Below are 23387 nucleotides of genomic sequence, written 5' to 3' on the forward strand. Positions count from 1 at the left end.
TAACAAAATAAAATGTTTCCAAATCATTTTTTTCATAAAAGATTCATGAAACTTTAATAAAAACTGCAGGTGTGTGTCTGTCAGGTGAACTTTGGGTTAAAACATGTTTGTTTTTCTTTCTGTGGGTAGAAAATCCAGACATTTTACTCAAGTAGGAGCAGAAATACTTCATAATAAAATTACTCAGGTAAATGTAACTGAGTAATTGTAACTAGTTACTACCCAACTCTGCCACCAGCTCAGCACATTTGTCTGTTTGCAGATTTTTTTTGAAGACAAGTTGAACAACTGAGAGCCATGAAAACTCACTTTGCTTAATTAATCTGATTAATACTTTTATATGTATTTAACACATGAAAGTTTCTCACATTTTGTCTGCGATTTTGCATCGACGTTTCCCATGAGCAGAGGGAGAGGAGGCAGATTTTGAGAACCTGGGGTTTTTTTCTGGTTATTTTTTATTTTTCAGCTGACCGGGTTTTGTTGCCTCTGAAGTGGAGTTATTATCTCCCAAACACAAACCCAGATTGAGAAATTGATCCATCTGGGTGGAGAGATTGACCCTCTCTGCTCTCATTCACTGACGGGGAATAATTCGACTTGTTCCACAGGAGAAACGCCGATAAAGATTTCAGCTGAAGCTTTCAGCTTTTTCTTAGCAAGAACTGATGGAAGACGGATAAAAAGGATTCATGCTGGACGTTTGCTTGTTTAGATCAGGAAGAGACGCTGTTTGTTTACTTGGATGCTTCCAGATTAAGGATTTTTTTTCACAAAATTACATTAAAATAAGATGAAACAGGAGCTGGATAAATGAGCTGCTTCTGCAAATAATTAGCTTTTGTTAATATTAGGCTTAACCAAATGCTGCAGTAACTTTTTGGTTTGAAATTTTTCATCTTTTTTATTTAAATGTTTTTTAAAAGTGAGAATTCTGAGAAAAAAAATTAACATTTTGAGTGAAAAGTCAGATCTGTAAGAAAAAAGAAAGAATTTTGAGAAAAAGTCTAAATTTGAGATTTGACTTTTTTCTCTAAAAAGTTGGATTTTTTGAGGGAAAAGAAATCTCAAAATTTCTGAAAAATAAATTTTTAGAAAGTAAATTCTTACTTTCTAAAAAGTAACAAAGGTATTTTTACTTTACTAAATTTTTTTTAGCTAAAAAAATGTTTTTTTTAACCAAAAGTAAAGTATCCCTAAAAAGCTTGACATTTTCAAAAGTAACATTTTTTTAAATTTTACTTTCTAAAATTTCTAAGAAAATAACATCTCTAGAAAATTTTACCTTCTTAGAAAAGTAAAATTTTAAAAAAGTCAGAATTCTGAAATTAAATTCATTCGTCGTAATCCTCTTCCGTAGAAAACAAGCTGATTTTTAACCCTGTTTGCTTTCCGTACCATAGATCTTGGGATTCTTTAGCATTCTCCTGTATAAACTTAAATCAATCTACCAAATGTAAACAAATACATTTAAATTTAAAACATCTGTTTGGATGAAATGTTTGAGATTTCTCTGTTTGTTTATATAAATGTGAAACAAACTGAGGATGATATCAGCCTCAAATAAATTCTTTTTGTCGACTTTTATCTACTTTTAGTTTTCTTTAAACAGTCCGACCCTAAAGAGGGAATAGTTTTGGAAGAAAAGTGTAAATAAATAAGGGATGATTTAATCTTCTGTACCACCAACAAACATTTCAGAGCCGTTTCTCATCAGTCCTGTTGCTCAGTAGAAACTCGTGTTTATTTAAAATAAAACTCTTGAGCACCTGGATCTTCAGCTCCGTTCACTTTGATTTGTCTAAACTTTTAACAGGAACTCGCTGATCTGCTGCAGGTCAGCTTGTAGAAAAGCTGTCAGAGGCTCAACTGAGAGCCTGAGAGGAATCTGTTGTTTCTGCCTGTAATCTCACATTTCCTCCTCTCTGGTGTTACCTGCAGCTGCTGGTTTGAATCTATTAAATAACCTGCCACGCAAAATTCACATCTTTTCATGTTTGTGCACTTCTATTTGAGTTTCTACTACTTCTGAAAAAACCCACAGAGCCATTTTTTGGCAATAAATTCATGTTTTGATAGATTCGTCCTCCTCTTTCTGTTTGTTAAACGCCTGTTTGCTTCGTTCTTGTCGCCTCGTCAGGTGCTGAAGGGCAGCAAGAAGCTGAACCTGTCGGTGCGCTCAGTCGGGCGGATCCCGGGCGGCTACGTCACCAACCACGTTTACACCTGGGTGGATCCTCAGGGTCGCAGCGTGTCTCCTCCTCCGGATCTACCCGAGCACCGGAGCGCCACGCTGCGGCGGACCGACAGCCAGCGGCGCAGCAACATGCAGCTGCTTCAGGAGGGAGACGAGAAGAAGGTAGAGACATTCAGAGGAGGGCCGGAGAACCGATCCGTCCTTCAGCCGGTAGAGCTGGAGTTCACATGTCAGGAAAAACAAACGGTTAAAGAAAAACCGTCGTTGTGTCGTAACAGTTTGGTATGAGACAAATAATCTGTGAAAAATCAAGCTCCTCTGTCTTCTCCCAGTGCTCCCAGTGGCAACTAGAAGCAACCAATCAGAGCCAGGAGGTGGAGCTTAGTGTTGTCATTCACTTTTCTGTCTGCTCTCTGCTATGCTGCAGCTAGCATGGCATGTTATGAATGCTAAGGCTAGTTAGCCTAGCCACCGATGACGGTAGATAAACGTTTTTCCTGTAATGTAGGTTGTTTCTGCACTTAGCAGCGAGTACATGAGATTGATTTACAGCACTATCTGAGGCCTGGTTCCATGCTGAGGTGTGTAATGTTCGCTGAACTACCGGACAGGTTGGTCCTGCCCATATATGGAAGAAGACGCTGCAGCGAATATTCCTCCGCCATCTTGAATTTTGGCTTCCAGTCTCCTCCAAACAGAACAAGACACGGTGTGTTTATTAAATGTTAAGGTTCATACACTAAAAAAAGAAGAAGAAAAATTCAAGTGTTTTCAAAGCATTTTCAAGTACCGTATTTTCCGCACTATAAGGCGCACCTAAAAACCTTCAATTTTCTCAAAAGCTGACAATGCGCCTTATAATCCAGTGTGTCTTATATATGGACCAATATTGAGACACAGCAGGTCTCGCAACTACGGTAAGCAGCCGCCGACTTCATTTTCCCCAGTAGAAGAAGAAGCGCGCGGTGCACGCTGGGTTTTGTGTAAAGACCCCAAAATGGCTCCTATTAAGAGACACACTTATGATGCAGAGTTTAAGCTCAAGGCGATCAGTAGAACATGGGAACAGAGCAGCAGCAGAGAATTTAACATGAACCAATCAATGGTTATAGCGGAAGTGGATCTATATTGTGATTCACTAACGTTTGATTTACCGTAACAGCATCAGACTGTTTTTTACGTGTTTATTGAATCGAGGAAAAGTTCCCCTCCACTATATGTTACACCTTGCTGTTGTTAAAAGATAAACTGTGTCACCAAAATACCACGTCACTGACTTTACCTCGGGGAAAATAATAAAACAGCTTTTTATTCATTTTGGGAATGAACGGAGTTTTCAGAACGCTGGTTTGTAATCTATTAATAAAGTTTGACTGAAATATCTGACTGTTTTGTTGACATTCCCTTTAGCGCAGCTCCATCTAATGGATGCATAACGTAACCCCAGCCTCTACTGTAGAGTCTATTCTATGCGCCTTATAGTGCGGAAAATACGGTAAATGTTTTCAAACTTTTGCAACACCACACTTTGGAGATAAAAAATTAACTAAAACATCTAATGTATCTTTTAAGAAGACTCAGTGATCTTGCTGTTACCCAACCAGAACTTGTGTACAAGACAATATTGAGTGTTTTAACTTTTCATCTCCTCGTCTGGTTTGGTCCCATGAGCTGCAGACCAACAGATAAACTTTTAAGAAACTTCCAGTGGCGGGTAAAGTAGCAGGTAAATAGACCTGAGTGAAGTTGGCCCCCACCTTCTTCAAATCAGGCAAAATTGGTGTCAAACGTTTGTGCAGCAAAAATTTTGTTTATAATTTTAAAGACATAAAGAAATGTTTCTAGAGGTCATCAAAGGTCAACCAGCCCCCCCACCAGTTTTTTAGGCTCTGATAAAGTTTTTTAGGCCGTTATTTAACAAGTTGAACAGGAAATTGGGAGGAGAGAGAAGGAAATGACATGCAGCAGATTCTGCAGGACTGGGAATTAAACCCAGGTTGACAAACAAAACCTATAAGTAACGTCCTAAACAAAACATAATTTGCTGTCTTACCATAAACTGGTTAAAAAATAACTGAATTATTCATTTCTAAGCCCCTTTTCCTTCTCTTATACAAGCAGAAACACATAAGCTCAACAACACAAAAGCTTCATATTTATTACAAAGTATTGATCTAAGAATTGATTTCTTCCTGTAATGGAAATAATTTCTGATTAAGTTTTCTGCTTTCATGCTTTCATGGATTGTTCTTCTTTTTACCTTTTCTACGGGTTTTCATGTTAAATTGCACTTTTTTGTTAAGTTTGTTAAACTACCTTGAATCTGTTATTCTAAATAAAGACTAACAGAAAGATCACACAGTAACTTTTATTTTTTATAAAACCTGTTTTGTTCTTATAACAAACAAACCAGATAAAACAAGTTTGGGTTTCTTTATGGTTCAGAGAATTAAATTATGATTACAATTATCATCTAATATTATGTACAGATTAAACTCTAATCTTAATTTAACATCCTGGAACCTGAAGAATCCAAACCTGTTAAATCAACTTTTTTATGTTTGGTATAAAAAGAAAAACAGGTGAATGGACTGAACTTGTGTAGAGCCTTGCTGGTCATGTTGACCACTCAAAGCGCTTCACACTACAGTCACATTTACAAACACACACATTTACACCGACATGCAGGTCGGGGGGCAACTTGCCGCTAAGTGCCCCGCCCCAGGGCAGCTCAATATGTGGCTGAGGAAGCTGGAATCGAACTTACAACCTTCTGGTCACAAGACGACCACTCTACCCACTGAGCCACAGTCGCACTAAAAAGCCACTGCATGATCCTTTTGCTAATCTTCTTTAAAATACAGATTTAAACAGTTTAAAAGCTACAATTCAGTGCAATTTAATATATAAAGTGAGTAGAAACGGTAAACTAAAGGACAAACCATAAAAGCACAAGTACAGTGGAAATAAACAGAAATCATTACTATTAAAAGAAGAAATTTTAATTTCTAAATCAATACGTTGCTATAAAAATTGAGCCCAGTGTTGCTGCGGTGCTAAAACAGCGAAGGGAAAAGGGCTAACGTACGGCTAATTCAATTAATTTTAAAGTTTAACAATAAAGCTGCACATGTGTTTGGGGTTTCTTCAAATCTTTGGGGGCAATTTGCAGTGACCAACTGACCTGACCTACATGTTTTAGGAGATGTGGGGGGAACCGGAGCACCCGGAGAAAACCCACGCAAACACGGGGAGAACATGCAAACTCCACACAGATGGTCTCTGTGAAGACGCAGCGCTAATCGCTGCACCACCGTGCTGCCCACGTTTTTTCCAATTGGGTTGGGAAGGGATCTATTTTCTAGTTTGTCAATGGGGGATAAAACTTTAACGTTTTAAATTTGACGGAGTGTGGCCTGGCGCCCCGTACACAGAGGCTACAACCTCCATGAGTTTGATTCCTGTTTTCCTCTCTTGCTCGTCTTTCTCCTTCTCTAAATATCATAAAAATCCAGAACATTAGACATGTTCTTGACAGTCTTCACTCTTTAGTTTTGTTTTTCTTTTTGGCTTCTGCCATCGCAGAATGTTCCATACTCTTTTCCAAAATGAAATTTTAGAGTTTTTCTTCTTACCGTCCTGCATGGCATCCAGATTGTCCAAATCCTCCAGGGCGGTTTCTCCAGTGATCTCTGTCTCTTCTGAGGATTCTGGATCGTTGGAACAACCTGATAAAGTTTCTCCTGACATTTTCTCCTCTGGAGAATCCTCTTGACTTAAGCCATCAACCGGGTCCACTTGGTCCTGTGAGCCGTCCTCCTCATCTTGGGAATCTGTGATGTCTTTTTGTTGTATATCATCTTCTTCAGGTCTCAGTGTGTTGAGCAGCAGGAGATCCTCTTTCGCTCTTTGTAAATCATTTTTCAAACATCTGATCTCCTGCTGATATTTCTCTTCTTGCTGTTTAAATGCATTTACTTCATTTTCATACTGACATTTTAGCTCCAGGTACAAACCGTTCATCTTCTCCAGCTCAGCCTGGGCACTGCTTTCCTTGTCTTGAAGGATTTTAATTTCTGTTGTTGCATTTTGATGGAGGACGGCATATTCAGCTCTCATTGTGTCCAGTTGTGCCTTGTCCTTCTCTGATTTCTCCAGGTGAGCTTTTCTCTCCTCCTTTACCTGCTGCTGAAGTTTTTCGATTTGTTGCAGTGCAGATCGGTTTATATCCCATATAAGCTTCTCCGCCTTTTGTCTTTGTAAAAGAGCCATTTGATCCTGCTTTATCTTTTGCTGGTAGGTCTCAATCTGCTGCTGTAACTCCATTACGTCTGTTCTATGTCTAGATTTTAGCTCCTCATGTGAAACATGAACCCGATCCAGTTCATGGAACATCTGCCTGTCCCTGTGTCGCAGAATTATAATCTTTCTTGCCATTTTTTGGAAGAGCTCTTCCTTCTCAGCTCTCAGATTGTTGACAAGCTGCAGGTTCTCTCTCTCTCTCTCTATATTGGTGTCTTTCTCACGTCTCGCCTCCTGCTGATATCTCTCCACGTCTTGCTGTAATCCAGAAACTTCACTATGATATTTAGAGTTCAGTTCATTGTATGAATGTCTGAGCCGAGCCAATTCTTCCTGCAGACGTTTCTCGTTGTCTTGCAGGGACGCAATCTTTTGGGACATTTCTAAAAACATGTCGTCCTTTTCAGCTCTCAGGTCTTCTAATCTGGCGCTCTCCATTTCCAGACTGGAGTCCAGTCTTTGGGTTTCCCCGTGTAAAATATCCAAGTGTGCAGGAGCGAAGCTGCCTTGGGGGTTTTGCCAGACTCCCGTTCTTGCCTGGAGTCCCATCATCCTGTTGCGGTATTTCTGAAATTGGTGAAACATTTCTACCTCAAATCCTTTAGCCAAAATCTGTCGTAAATTACTTGAACCGTCGATTGGAAAGAGCTTTGCGCACGTCTGAGCTAGTCAGTGATATTGCAAGCAATGAAAAATATGCAGAATTGTGTTGCATACAATTCTGAGTTGATGACATCACAGACTGCATCGCCAGTGACATCACAGAGTCTTCCTTTGCTGGCGGTGTGACATCATTCCACCACCAAATATCTCACTCTTCATTCTTGTTTACATTCAAAATAGTCCATGATTCACTCGTTTTTATCCAAACTCATTTCCGTTTTGGGCCAGATCAAAAACCTGAATGTTCATAAAGGGCCTGTTGTGCCAGAACATATTGATAAAAACCAATTAAATTGTTAAAATATCAATAAATAGGTGTTTCAGCATCAATAAGTGTTTCTTAAAATAACATAATATTGAACATCTTTTCACACTAATCAGTTCATCCAGGATTGTTTTTGTGCTTTTCTGCAATCATCACAGATTTCGTGGCGCTAATTTAGAAATATCTGTAAGGAATTTTTTACAATATTTGCGCTAACATATGATGTTAAATGTGATCTTTTATTAATCGCTCTATCGGTCATGGACTATAACTTGACATCAGGTCAGGCTGAGACAGCAGGCACTTGAACCCAAATGTTTATGGACAATTTTGAGAAAAAATGTTGATAAACTCAGAAAACATGAGGGAATCTGTTGATTTTTGTGTGAATTTTGCGGTTATTTGTAAAAACTGGAGGGGCCCATTGCTATGATTTGGAGTCTAGAGGGCCACATAAAAAGCTATGGCGGGCCAGATTTGGCCCTCGGGCCTTGAGTTTGACACACGTGCCATATATAATAATCTATAGAACTTTTTCAGTATCTAAACATTTTGAAGTTAATTTTGCTTGTTTAGTCAAACATTTATTTTCTTTTGTATTGTGGAAAAAGGGAGTGTGAAAGAAAATTTATAATAAATAGATGTAAACAACATGAAAAAGTAAAAGATAAAAACTAAAACTATTGATTTATAAATCTTGTTGAAAGTTGGTTAGGATTGATTAAGCCTCGTTGTTAATATCAGGCTTAAGACTCAAAATTGTAAATGAGTAAAAGTTGTAATGTACTAGTATTGTTGTGGTTTGTTTATGTTGTCATAGCAACTGCCTAGCAACATGGCTGTCAGTTAAAACAAAGAATGTTGTAATCTATATTTTCAGTATGTTTTTGTTAGCTTTTTAAAGGCAAGATGTACTTCTTATTATAAATAGTTTCTAGTGAGAAAATAAATGTGTGTATTTTTTATCCGGTTTCTACTGTAGAAAACTTTTTCCACATTTTAATCTTCTAATCAAAATTAAATTACACGTTATCACAGAACTGTTCAGTTTAAATATCAATAACTTTCAAGGACTAGAAGCAAAGTTTAGTGCTTTAATTACTGATTAAACACAAAATTAAAGCACCACTTTCACATTTTTTATTGTGAAAACCTCATATCCACATATGTCAACCAAGCAAGAATTTTGCAGCATTAACTTATGTTTTGCGGCGGTCTTTGACCAAGCTCAGGAACGTCACGGCACTGATGTCATCATCAATCACAGTGTAATCGATACCCTGGTTTGGTAGCAGGATAAACATGGAGACGCCTTCCTGTTATGGCAGCTGTCTGTTTTTCATTCTTCTGATTTTCAGAGATAAAACACAGTTTCTCCTTGAAGGATTCAGATTGTCCTATTGACTATCTACTCTTATTCGTGGTTATAATCCTTCAGTAAATGTGACAAGATGAAAATAAACCAACAGTTATTGTGACAACAGTTACAGAGTCTCATAACATCTCTGCCTTCCAGCCAGAAACAAGCGATCTGCATTTACACTGGATTTATATTCCACCCTGGGGCTATTGCTGAAACCTTTAAATATTTGATTCCTGTTCTAAAAATGCTTATCAGTGTCAATTTTAAAGGTCAAACACCAAATGTACCTTAATATGCATTACAGTGGAAATGGTGTTAGCATAACCGCAGAAGCTAACATCTACAGCCTTACTTATCTCAGCTCTGGTTGGCTCAACCAATCAGCGACAAGGAAAATGAAAGGCGCTCCTGGATTGGCTAAAAGTATGTCAACTGTCATTACTTTTAGCCAAACTAGCCAAAGACGTCCCAGGCTGCATTTTATTTAGAAAATCTTAGACGTGAATTCTGAAATCTGCAAATATTGAACTGCAAACAGGGGCGTCCCCTGTACTTGGTTTTATTATACAGCCGTACATCTTTGAAAAGCATTAGTGGAGCCTCCTGCACAACTAACAAGGATGCAGCAAGTGTTTTCTGAATAGTATGCCAACAACAAAACATTTGTCTTTTCCAGCACCCATTGTACAGCACACACAACAGTAAAACCAGCTGACCAAATGTGCTGGAGCTCAGCTTGGGTTGGTGGGTAAAAGGTGGACCTCTGCTGGGATTGCTGGGTAACAAGCTGGGGTTGCTAGGTGACAGGCAACTCCATCACCTAGCTGCTGATTAGTGATGTTACAGTCCAGATGTTTTTGAAACTAAAAATTGTACTGAAGTAAAAGTAAAAAGTAGCTGTCCAAGACATTACTAAAGTAATAGTAAAATTTTATTTGGTAAAAATCTACTCAAGTACTGAGTAACTAATCAAATTATCAATAATTTAATATTTAAAAATTACATAATCAGACGAACCAAAATATAAAGTTATGTGGAAATTTTGGTATTTTAAGAACCAAAATGACAATAATTCATATTAGTTACAAAAAATAATAAAATCAGGCAAAAGAACAAATTTCCAAATCAGTTTCTTTCAAGATAAAACTACAAAACTTGAACAAAAACTACAGGTTTGTGTCTGTGTCTGGTGAATTTTTGGTTAAAACATGTTTGTTTTTCATTCAGTGGGTAGAAAATCCTGAAATTTTACTCAAGTAAGAGCAGAGATACTTTATAATAAAATTACTTAAAGAATAGCGTTGTAAAAATACTCCTAAAAGTACATTATTTAAAAAAACGTTACTCAAGTAAATGGAATTGAGTAAATGTAACTTGTTACTACCCAACTCTGACGGTCAGTCACATTAAATCCCAGTAAATATATTGAAAGTTGTAGTTGCAGCATAGAAAACACTTTAAAAAGCTCCAGTGGTCCCGTTACTTTTACCCAAAAATGTTCTGCTTTGCACTTCACAGCAGCAGCAGAGCAGTCAGTGCGTCTGTAGGAAAGGAGAGGGAGCAATTAATTGATTTAGTGGCAGCAGTCGATGCTCGGGGACGCTGCGTGGAGCCAATAAAAGATGGCTCTGGTAATTAAAACTTTTCTCAACGTCCTGCAGAAATGTCAGAACCTGAACGCTGTAATTCTCCCGAGGTGATCCGAGGTGACGTCCCTGCCTCCGACACCCAGACACTTGCTATTAAAACGAGGAGCTGCTCGGCGTCCGCTGAAGGAAAGTGAGGCTTGGTATGCCAGATGCCGGTTGTGCGCCTGCGGGTCCAGAACTGACATGATTTAATTGAGATATTTGCATACAGGCCGTCCTGCAGCCACCCGGGTCCAACTGATTCCACTTTTCGATCTTAGTGAGCGTGAGCGGCATCGCGGGCCGGGTAATGAAAGACCTCATTGTGATGGGGAGAATAGATAACATTTCAAGTTTGGCACAGTTACACCACTCTCGCTGCAGACTGTAGAATTAAAAAAGGCAGCCTTTGGTCTCTGAATGGAGGTATGAAAAAATGCTGACACATTGTTTTCCAAGACGTTTGTTTGATTTTTTTTTATCCCAACAAAACTTCTTTTTATATCCTAAATCTAAAAAGTGTGAATTTATAAACCATATGCCTATCATTTTTATACAGAAGACCATGACATTAGATGATTTTCCCATTAAGTAAAAAGGACGCTTAAGGGAGAAAACCAGTAGCTGTAGATAAAGTCATAGGGAGATGAGAAGACCTAAAGGCAGTAAACAAAGACTTTCAGTGGGATAGAACACATTGGCTTTATTATTATTATATAAATAAACTCTTCATTAGCTCTTTAGCCTCTGGTGCTCTCTGTAAAAAGAGATTCTCTTAAAGCAGTGGTTCCCAAAGATTTTCTGGGTCCCTATGGATTACAATAAAATCCCTGCCCCTGAAAAAAAATCTGTGGTAATTGTTTTAAGCCTTTTATTAAGCTTAAATACAAGTTAAATCCAAGGTCATGCAGTTAAATGTGTTAATTTGAACTAATTAATAGCATATATTTTAACGCCTTAAAAATTTTAACACAATTAATACATTTTTTCCGAGGCGGAACCTTTGTGTTGTGTTTCTGGAACGGCTGTAATTCTGACGCACGTGCGGCATCCGCACTGTAAAACTGATTCTTTCGCCCCACTGGAAGTTAATTTCTGCTTCTGAAACGATCTGTCGGGACGCTGGGAAAGACTGCTGCTGAGTGTAAGTTCTGCTGAAAGCAGTTATTCAATCAGCGAAGCTTTTCTAGCCTGAAATAGCATCTCAGTGCTAATCATGTTGCAGCTAGCTAATGCTAATGTCAGCGTCCGCAGTCCACTTTTCTAAAGAAATATTATTTCAAACAAGTTACATGAATAGTCAGGGGTTCAAATGCACTGCTATCAATAATAGATTAAAAACAACAAATATTGATGTTGAGCTCATTTATGTTTTCTTTAGTTTAGCAGCAAAAATTGTTTCTGAGTTAAGAATGTTGCGTATTTTGTTGTTTTGGATGAAAATGTGATTAACTGATTACAGACTGCACAGTAAACTCAATTAAAATTTTAATTCAGCCCCACCACTTGTATTAACCTCAGCCGTTTTCAAAGGCAGTAGAAAATATCTGCTAACTTTTTTTTACAAGATGCTAACAAAATATTAGCTGTAGAGTAGAAATGTGTCATAGATCCTCTGCATCCATCATAAATCACATGATATGGGGAAAGCTAATAAAGCTGGCGAAAAAAGTATTAAAAAGCACCAGCAGGTGTCAGTATTTCTTACTTTTACTACACTGCTGGCGTAGCGTGACTTGATTTCCAGCTATAGTCTGTAATCGATACCACAGACGATAGACAAAAATTGAGCTGTTTAAATTCTTTAAATAATAAAAAATGTTTTTTTTCTCATCTTTTGTTGTAGATTTTTGAAGCACTTCCAAGAAGGAAAGATGTCACAAACTTCTTTGCAAATATTTCTAAAGTAGCAATATAAAATCAATAAATTTGACTGCATGGATGGAAAAATAAACAGTAAAGGTGTTATTTTGATGCTAACATGTCATTTTAAATACATATTCTTGGTTTTACATTTGACCAGTCAAAGAAGCAGCTAAACTCTTCAGTCAATCAGAGCCAATGAAGAATCACTAAAATATATTTGTACAAATCTTAATTTTTGTGCAGCCTCTTCAGGAGACAATGAGCCGTTTCTTTGACTTTCCTTCCAACATGACTGCTCTAGAAGTAGAGGACAGCCGTTTTTGTTTTTCTTCTTCTTTTGCGACGGTTGAAAATAAAACGATGCACTGCAGAGTTTCAGGGCAGCGTGCCGTGGAGGACTGGCAGGCGGCCAACCACACAGAATTAGAGAAACAGCTGTTTTTACATGTGTTGTTTGCCTCCCTGTGTTTTTCTCATTAGAGCGGGTAAAGTGGTTGCTTTTCATTCAGAAGATTGTTGCCCCGACGTTCAGTTAACCCACAGAGCATACTCGAGCGTCCTCCGCTAATCTGCTTGTATAACTTTTGTAACCAGCTTTAACCGTTGACTCACTTCCAAATCTTTTGTTTTTCTGTCTTGATGGACGTCTGAGATTGAAAAGTGATTGGCAGCGGGAACATTTAGGAGTCCAAGAGGATGCCTGAGGTGTTTTGTGCATTCCAAGTCGTTTCCTGATTAGTATGTCATGTACTATTTCAGCTCCTTATTAAAGATGTTGGTGAGATCTGTCAGATCTACGGTGCCTCCCAGATGCATCATAATATCCCTCCATTTATGCATAAAGATGTATATTGAACTAGACATAGTCATTAATCCATGAGAGGCTGTTTTATCTTCCACCCATTTATCTAACTGATGGATTATCAGCAGTGGGTTTTTTCCTCATCAGGGACTTTTTGAAGTCGTCTGATGCAGTGGAACGAAGTGTCTCCCCCAATTCTCATCCTCCTTTCTGTTAAGGTTGTTAAAATAATCGATTTTCAATTTAATCAATACTAGGAAATTATCCTGGCAGCATCAGCTGACCAAAACAATGAGCATGTTGAATACATCCAGAAAAAAAAACAAACTTATGTGACCCTTTTTAGTTGGTAACGCAAGAGCACTGTTTGATAGCGGACAGGAAATGATAAAAATCCTGAAAAATGCCACATGCTAGCTTTGCTAATGCTACAAGCTAATGCTAAGAGTCAACGCTGATGATTAACAGCAACTTAAAGAGATCACCAATCCTCCAAGATGACTTAAAATCATTACAGGAAATTATGGAAATCCTTAATGATGACACATGCTATGCTAACGCTACGAGCTAACACTACAAAGCTAATGCTACAAAACTGATGATTGAGAACAGCTTAAAAATTTTAATTTTCAATAATTACATAGGTAACATTAGAAAAATGTCTATTAGTGACGAATTGATTAATCGTGATTAACTAGTTATTGATAATTGTCAACTAGTTAGTAATCGATTAAGTGGACTACACAGACTCAAAAAAAAATAATTATTGAAAGAACAACATATTTACCAAAGCTGTACAAAAATATCAAGATTTTGCATTTAAGATAGAAATGTTTGTAAAAATTGTTTTTTAAAATTCCAATATGGCCGTATCTGTGTTGCCTTTGAAGTCCAACATAATGACGTGTTAAAGGTAATAAATGGACGTCCAGTTTGAGGTGATGGCTCTCAGATAACTCCAGTTTTATCTAAATTCATGCCGCTGAATCCTGACAAGATGATCTATAAGTGGTGTCACATTTTTTATTTTCCACACATAACTCGCTTTTGGATCTATGAGTTTCTTCTGTTTCATGTATTTATGACCCTTTTGGGAACCTAATGATCCTCTGCCCCATTTTTAAACATCTAATGTGGATTTATTGCTGCAGGTTTAACAATGTCCAGAACTTTAGGTTTGTTCCTTGACGGCGTTTCATTAATCGGACGTGTTATCTGTCTTCTGTCTTATTAAGAGCCCGACTCCACAGCCACAGTCATCAATCTGAGTCCTGTAAAGCGCTGATGTTTATGGAGCGTCTGTTTTATCTGCTGTTCTGCCCGTCACAAACAGGTGAACCTGGTTCTGGATGACGGACGGTCTCTGGGCCTGATGATCCGAGGAGGAGCTGAATACGCGCTGGGAATCTACATCACCGGAGTGGACAAGGGATCGGCAGCGGAGTGCGGAGGACTCAAGGTATTCCTGTCTCTTCTTTGTCTCATTTATCCAAATAACGGAATGAAAAGGCGACATTTTTGAAGAAATGTCACAGAAATCACAACGACTTGTGAAAAGCACAAGGGTAATTAAAGAACAAGACACTGGTGTTTTCATCGTGTTAATGTAAATATCAGTTGAAGTGGTAATTATGGTGCACAGTTTGGTGAGTAAAAAACTGTTTAAATAATTTTCTTCTGATCTTTTGACAGTCCAGTAAGGCTGGACAATAAATAAATATAACGCATTAGACACATAATCAGACAGAAAAAAACCCTTTAGCAGCTCAGGCTCTCTTAAGTTGCTGGAATCATCTATCTCTCTCACGCTTTGGTTACCTAGCAACTCATTCATTCTGTGGTTACCTAGCAACGGCCTGCTGAGTAACTGGCGCAGCAGCAGTTTCAAGTTTCACCACCGTGCCTCATAACTGCTTAAAAATAAATCATAACTGTGTGGAGTAAAAACTGGATAAAACGTGAAATGAAATAAATATTTCAGACATTGTTGGTCAATAATTATTGGTATTATTGACTGATATGAACCGTTTATATCGTGATATGTTTTTCAGCATTTGAACACACCATAATAGTGAAATGGTTGGTAAAATCAGAACCAGTTTGTTGTTGCCTCTCATTCAGTGACTTGGACTCGCATCCCTCGAACTTTTTCATATAACCACAAACATAAATATATTTCACTGGAATTTAATGTGAAAGACATAAAACAGGAAGTGGGATACAGTTGTGAAGTAGAAAGAAAATTATACATGATTCAAAACAAATAATAATTTACAAATAAAAAGTGAAAATACGGAGTGCAAAAGTATTCAGCTCCCCTTTTGCTGCAGTAACAAGCTGCTAGTGTTTTTTGGTTTGTTTCTACCAGAATTTACATTTTTTGTTCATTCTTCTGTGCAAACCAGCTGAAGTCCAGTCTGACTGGATGGGAAGCGTTTGTGAACAGCCGTTTTCAGATCCGTCTGTCTGGACTTTGACTGGGCCATTCTAATACATGAATACACTGGTAAATATTTCCTCTCTATGTCAGAAAAAATGAAAATCACACAGAAGTCTGATCCAGACTAAAGGGCTTTTAAATCCTGACTTCAATCTACTCTAATATTTGAGGTTTTCTTCAATTTAAACTTTTATGAAGTTAGTTTGTTCATTTGTTTTCTACTCTTGGTATTCTGAGCTGCTCAGATGTTGAAACATCATGAAGATCCTGCTGAGAAGTTTAGGAGTAAATAAAAAGGAGATAAATCGGGACTTTGCTCGCTGTCAGCGCTGACAGCGATGAAGGTGACAGGGAATCCTCCAAAGACCTCAACGCCACAGCTGATGACGGCTCTCATTTAACCTGGTTTTATTTTATTTAGTTTGTTATTTTAGTCACAGCAGCGAAACCTTAATAGTGAGCAGGAATGAATGTTCTGATTCATTTTGTTTGCTTTCAGCGAGCTAATTGTTTGATTTTATTTTAAAACTACAGCACAGTCTGGCCCCAAGCAAGTATTTAAATTTTTAAATACTTAAATTCTTTTAGTCTAGGCGGTGTTAGATTTTACAATTTTATTCTTCATAGTATTACCCTAATTAATATATTTTTTAAAAGGTCAGATTGATACACTTTTATTTTGTTTTTATATTTGCATGAATTAATATTTTAATATATATTTCAAATTATACATATTTTTGACTTTTTATATAAATTTTTATTGTTAATATGTATCTATATTTTACTACCAAGTCACTTAATTTTCAGTAGTTGTATTTTATTTTTATTTATAAATCTATTTGTTATTTATAACATTTTTGCATTTTATTTTTATTAATCTTTCTCTCTTGATACGTTTGTGGCAACATACATACATCTTTTAAATTTATTTTCAATAATTACATTTTGTTTATAAATCTATTATTTATTTAAAAATGCATTTTACTTTATTATCTGTAGAATAGTCACTTTTCAGTTTTTTAATCCTATTTATTTACACATATATTTTCTATTTAATTTTCGTATTACTTATTTTTTCTGATTTCCTGTAGAAGAATGCAGCAAACCTTTATCCTATTTTGCTGTGTTATTAAAATCTCTATATCTTGTCATTTTAAGTAACTGATGTGTTCTACCTGACAATATTCATCTTTTATGAAAATAGTTTTAGAGTAAATGCCTAGAAGATATGAATGAGTTGTGAAGCAGAGATATTGAGAGTTGCTGTAAACATCCTGCGGCTGCAGAATCCAACTCTCTACGGATGTGTGTGACGGCCGGTGCTCAGCAGGAGAGGAGGCTTCCTCATAACTGTCCGCTGCTGCTGCTGCTGCTGCAGCTCACTGCTGCTGCAGCTCACTGCTGTTGCAGCTGCTGCTGCTGCTCCTTCCCCTGCAGCTCACCGCTCCTCTGCTGGGATGACAAAGATGGATGACGACTCTCGCTTTCAGGCCTTTGTAATCAGCACCGCTACATAGGGGGGAAACGCTGAGACAATTCCTTCAAAAAAGAAATATAAATATTAAAAACTTATATTTGGGGACCTCTGTCAATATTAATGGCGTTGTTTCCAGCTAGCGATGGAACAAACCATTTCATCCTGTCACAGGGGGGTGTTGGGCAAATACGGCTGTTTTCTTTTTGGTCTAAGAGGGGGGGGATTTTTAACTTTTACTGCCAAAAACAAGTAAAAACAATAACACAATAAAAGTGAAATATTTGGCGCTGGCAGAAATTGATAGTAAAAGTTAAATATTACCACCCTCTCAGACCAAAAAGCAAACATCCATATTCACCGAACACAACCGGTAACTGGATCAAATGGTTTGTTTCTGTTTTATTAGCAAAACTTCATAATAAAATTACTAAAGTAAAAGTTAAAAAGTACAGCTCAGTAAAAGCAGTCCTAAAAGAAAAGTAATTTTTTTCCCAAAAGTTACTCAATTAAATGTATTTGCATAAATGTAACTGGTTACTATTAAACTCTGAAGTTTGTACTTGTCTACGGGGATCCAGGTTTTAAAGTCCATTCATAGTGGTCTTAAAAAGTCTTAAATCTGAGTTAAACCAGCAGAAACTTCCTGTTTGGACTGGTCCACCACCATGTCCCCGTCTCGTCCTCCAGGCCTCAGAGACACTGGTCCACAGGTGTAAATGTTACTGTGGCGACCGACTGTTGTTGCAGGTGTTTGTCTTTCTGTTTTTGAATGTTTTCCTTCCCACTGAGCAGGTTGGGGAAGGAAAGGTCAACCTGTTCTCATTGGCCTTTTGTTGACATCTGCCTGGTTGGCCTTAATCTGATCAGAGACCCGGGGAAAGGTTACGTCTGCTGTAACGTACGGCGTTGCCTCTGTCTCCTGGACAGATTGTTGGGACTTACATGTCATTTGCATTAAAAATAAAGAGGAATTTGGGCATTAGAGAGAGTTCCTGGATCACTGATTCCACGTGTTTCCAGATGTGGAGGCATTTGAATCTGCAGAGCCGGGACGTTCAGGTTAGATGTTGGTTTCATGCTGTGGAGCTCTGGTTTCCCACCCTTCACCAGGTCCTGAAGGCATCTCATTAGGAGCTGTCGGTGTGCTCAGAGGGACGGACAATCAATCAATCACAGATTGATTAAATATTAAATTTATTATATTATTGCACATTGTTACAGAAACTCTGTTGAACATATTATAGATTGACTCAGTTATTCAGATCACAAATTAACCAGTTAATCTGGTTTCCATCCATCCATCCATCCACCCATCCCTCCCTCCTTTCATCCATCCATCCGTCCATCCATCCATCCCTCTCTCCCTCCCTCCTTTCATCCATCCTTTTGTCCTTTTGTCTCTTGCTCAGTTTTTCCCTCCTCATCTTTCCGTCTCTTTATCTCCTGACAGATGAAACTTTTACTCTCTGCCGTAAAAACCCCTGAGTTTTTTCTCTGAGCTCAGATATTGTAGATAAAGGTTGATAAATGCTGACCAGCCTTTTTGTTTTAACTTTTCTCCGGTTTAAATCAACACCATTGGTCCTTTAAGTCCCTGTAAGGTGAACAGAACCTCAGCTTGATGCTGGTTCAGCCCGGCTCACAGACAAAGGCTGCTTAATGTTAGCCGCACCGATGACTCCACTGTAACAGCTTCGATCTCCACACCAATCTATTTTGTTGCTTTGTCACATTTCCTATTGTCCAGTTTTTTTTTTTGTTTTGTATTTTTACTCTGTGTAGTTTAATAAATCTGAAATGTCACGATGAAAAGAGCATCCAGCTGCAGGAGTGGTTTAAACTGTCGGGAATCGGATCCTGATCTACAGGAAGAGAAGATTTAGGCTTAAAATTAAACCAAATAAAATCACATTTAAAAAAAACAAACAAATTTTAAACAACGATCTACTTTATTTTAAGGAATTAGCTTGTGACTTGGAGTATTTATTAATTCTTCAAAGAAAAATACAAATATTTTACCCTCAGCAGTAATAATTTAATAAAGCTACACGTTGACGATACAAGATAATAAGCAGAAATTAAACTTTCTTTAATGTTTTTGAGATTTAACCAGTTTTGGTCTGTTGGCTGAACGTTAGAGGTGTTAGGTTGGGTAGATTTAAGTAAAAAATGTCTAAGGTAATATTATTGGAGGAGTAAATTCACCTAAATGAAAACAAAGCTTAGAAATGACCAAATATATAAAACCTACCAAAATTACTGCAGGTGGTGTTGTGTATGAGTTATTATAAAATCAGAACTGTTTGTAGGAAGCTAAATATTTAGCTTAAATGAAACATTCACCTTGCTAGCCAAATGTTTAAATGGAAACTAAATATTTAGCTCCAAACTAGTTTGTTTGCTAGCTAAATATTAAGCTCTAAGCTAAGTATTAGCTAAATAATAGCTTGAAGCTAAATATTTAGCTAAGTACTAAATATTTATCTAATATACAAATTCCCTTGCTGATAACTTTAGATGGACTATCAAAATAAAAGCTGGGTCTTGCATACCGCTATATAAACTCCTGCTGGTGAGAAAAATATCGCTAATTACTTGGATCCAAATTAAATATTTAGTTTTTAGGCTAAATTTTTTAGCTTTTTGACAAAGTATTTAGTATTCAGCCAGATATTTAGTTGGCAAACAAAATATTTATCTCCAGATTAAATACTTAAATAACAAGCTAACTATTTTACTTAAAACTAAATATTAAGCTATCATGCTAACTACTTAGCTTATATGCAAATTTACTCGCTGATAGCCGTTAGTAGACTATCAGAATAAAAGCTGAGTCTTCCTATAAACTCCTGCTGTTAGCTTGGCAGCTAAATATTTAGTTAAAAACTTACATGTCTAAATAAAAATATGACTTTTAAAAATGGCGAAACACAAATTCTTCGTCTTTGCTCGTTGGCACATTGCCGCCACCTTGTGGTAGCAGTGTTGTATTACAGACAGTCGGTTTCATATACAGATTAAATTCTTTTTTTCCGCCTCTTTAAAAGTGCATTGGACATTTTTATCACGCAGCAGCGACGTTATCGATGAATCCATATTTCCCTCTCGGTGTTCTGCAGCAGCTTGAGCGTTTAATCTCTCCTGCAGAGAAACAAATCAACAGGCTGGATGTTACATCAGCATGCCAAGCGGAAACTCAAACCACTTGGTATTTATTAGCTAACAATTATTACATTCCACACAGTATTTTGCAATGTTAATATACCAAACGTTGATCTAGAGATGGCGATCCCTGTTAAATATTTACTTGTTAGTCTAAGTGAGTGAAAATGTGGCAATCAACCTTTCTGCCTGGATGATCCTATTTGTAAATGCTAAACAGCGAACATCTATTCATGTTTGAATAGGAAATTAGTATTTTTGATTGAAATATTACGTTGCACCAGATTGCAGTCAGGAAATATTATGTGCATGAACAATTTATTTTCTCTCCGATCGAAAACTGGCACCAGGTTCTGTTCTGCTGCATGCAGAGTAAAGAAATAAAACGCAGCGTTTGTCCATTTTTTATTTCCCAGGCATGCTGAGAGAGTTTCTGCTGCTGGAGGATAACTCACAGGTAGCAGAGGGTGAGAAAAATCTGCAGCTAAATGTCTTATTTTACATCAAACACCCATATGAGTCAATAAAAAGAAAAGATAAATACAAACCAGAATAAATACATCCATAAGTCAGTGCCTGCGTTTTGAGTCATCCATCCAGGTGTTGCTGCTGACAAATAAGATGAGGCGCAACCATAAAATATTCACAATATCGCCCATAAAGGCAACGTTTGAGGTTTTCAGAGTTTGAATGCAGCTGAGAAAAGGGTTGTTGAACTGCAGCAGGATGATAACAAAGACACAAATCTCTCTCCGAGCTGAACTGGAAGCAGCTCCAGTGATTACATGGCCTTTTAGACGGAGAGATGGCCCCGTGCTTTATTGATCCCAGAGGACGCTCCGTGCATCCAGTTAAAGCTGCACTCAGTAAATTTAGAGGGGAAAAACAGAGAAAGAGAAAAGAAAATCAACATGAAGGTTTGAATATTGACTCTGAGGAATAAATCACGACTACATAAACTAGAGATAACATTACAGTCCTGTAAAACAGAGGAAAGTGAATAGAAATGAGTTTTCTGATTGAAAATGAGTAAATTAAAGAGTTTCAGATCTCACACTACAGAGAACATGTCTGTGGACCTTTTCTCCTCTAATGCTCTGTAATAAATGTCGCCATGGTTGCATCCACACCCTGCGTCTGTTTCAGGATATTGCTCGCCTCTACCTGTCTTGTCCTCCTTAAACCTTTTTCCTCTCATGTTTACAGAGCAGAGACTTTAAATGAGCCCAGATTTACCTCAGAAATAAGGAGATCCATAAACGTTCTGATGGTTTTTCTTTGGGTTTGGGTAGGGCTGGAACGATTAATCGTGATTAATTGATAACTGAAATCGTCAGCTAATGTAGTAATTGATTAATCATTAACTGGAGAAGACTCAATAAGGCGATTTGCTGGAAAAAACAACCTATTCAGAGCAGTAATTAGACCAAAACTGTACAAGAATATTTTCATTTGTATTTAAAATAAAAACACCATTGTTTATAAATATGTTTAGCCAAAACTATAGCTTAGCTTTGGATTTACTAAAGGAACGTTACAGTAGTGTATTTTAGACAATAAAATGTTTATTTTCCTATTTAAACAAGGAATTTAATATTTTTGGTTTTGCATCTTTAAATCTATTTCTAATGTATAAAAGAGGCTTCAGTGGTAAAATGAAAAATCTGAAGAATGTGCCATTTTTATACAGTTAATTGATTAGTCGTATAAAATTTAGAAAAATATATTTTTATATTTAAACAAGGTATTGAATTTGTTTAAATGTATTTCTAATATTGTCTAGAATAGGCTTAACTGGTTAACTGAAAAATCTCATTTTCTTAATACAATTAATTGATTAATCATATAAAATATATGTTCATGTAGTTAAAGAAGGCATTGAATTTGTTTATTTGCATCTTTAAATGTATTTCTGTAGATGTTTAAAAATCTTAAGTGATTCAATGAAAAATCTGTGCCAATATTTTTTTGTATACAATTAATCGATTAATCGTCAGAATAATTGATTAATCCAATAATTGTTAGTTGCATCCCTGGACTTGGTTTTCCACACATTTAAAATTTTCCAGTTCCCTCTGATCTGGTACTGGGTGAGCTGGTTGGAAAACGGTGCCTGGTGTCGCATATTAATATCTGAAAAGTGTGTCATGCATTTATATTCAGCCTTCATGACTTATTACTTTATGGAGCTACATGTCTGTATGGACTTTTCTCAACCACTTTAGAAAATATTTGCCACATCGTTTTATGTGAACATAAGTTTTAAACAAATTCCTTGTTGGATTAAGGTCTGGACTTTGACTGGACCTTTGTAACAAATGAAAATGTTGTGGTTTAAAGTTTTGACATTTTGCCAAAACATTCTGTTTGTTTGGGGTTGCTGTCCTGCTGGAAGGTGGACATTTTTTACAGCGTGCAACAGGTTTTCTTATATATTAGTCTCTAAAAACACTGAAAGCACCGAATGTAACTTAATGTGCATTAATATGCAGAGTGGCTGTAACTATCAGTTATTCTGATCATTAATTGATTAGTCGGATTACAAAATGACATTTTACAGATTTTTCATTAAACCTTACTTATAAAATATTAGAAATACATTAAAACATGCACATAAAAGCAATAAAATTACTTTTTAAAATTAGAACATTTTATTGACTAAAATGAAATATCACAGGAATGCCACTTAAGGAGTTTTGGATAAAAAATATTTACAGAGGTTTTTGAGTGTTTACTCCAGTTACAATTAACCGTTTACTAAATTAGTTGACGATTAATAATCAATATCAGGATATTGCTCGCCTCTACCTGTCTTGTCCTCCTTAAACCTTTTTCCTCTCATGTTTACAGAGCAGAGATTTTAAATGAGCCCAGATTTACCTCAGAAATAAGGAGATCCATAAACGTTCTGATGGTTTTTCTTTGGGTTTGGGTAGGGCTGGAACGATAAATCGTGATTAATTGATAACTGAAATCGTCAGCTAATGTAGTAATTGATTAATTGTTAACTGGAGAAAACTCAATAAGGCGATTTGCTGGAAAAAACAACCTATTCAGAGCAGTAATTAGACCAAAACTGTACAAGAATATTTTCATTTGCATTTAAAATAAAAACACCATTGTTTATAAATCGTGATAGCTTTACAAACTGGCTTGATTAATCTAATCAGATTAATCTTCCCAGCTCTAATTCTGACCTAATTGAAAGTAACTTGTAATCTT

The 23387-nt window shown here is 36.8% G+C and overlaps 1 protein-coding gene across 3 annotated transcripts in view; it reads left to right on the top strand.

Annotated features, from left to right (window-relative positions):
- The window catches only part of whrna (whirlin a), a 138051-nt gene that overhangs the window by 60572 nt on the left and 54092 nt on the right, over positions 1–23387 (top strand). For all 3 annotated transcript variants that reach the window (XM_028026088.1, XM_028026090.1, XM_028026089.1), the window contains exons 2-3: positions 2141–2359; positions 14420–14545. In XM_028026088.1, the coding sequence (XP_027881889.1) occupies positions 2141–2359; positions 14420–14545 (345 nt within the window). The remainder of the gene's footprint in view (positions 1–2140; positions 2360–14419; positions 14546–23387) is intronic.

This window comes from Xiphophorus couchianus, chromosome 8 (assembly GCF_001444195.1).
Source record: "Xiphophorus couchianus chromosome 8, X_couchianus-1.0, whole genome shotgun sequence".
NCBI lineage: Eukaryota > Metazoa > Chordata > Actinopteri > Cyprinodontiformes > Poeciliidae > Xiphophorus > Xiphophorus couchianus.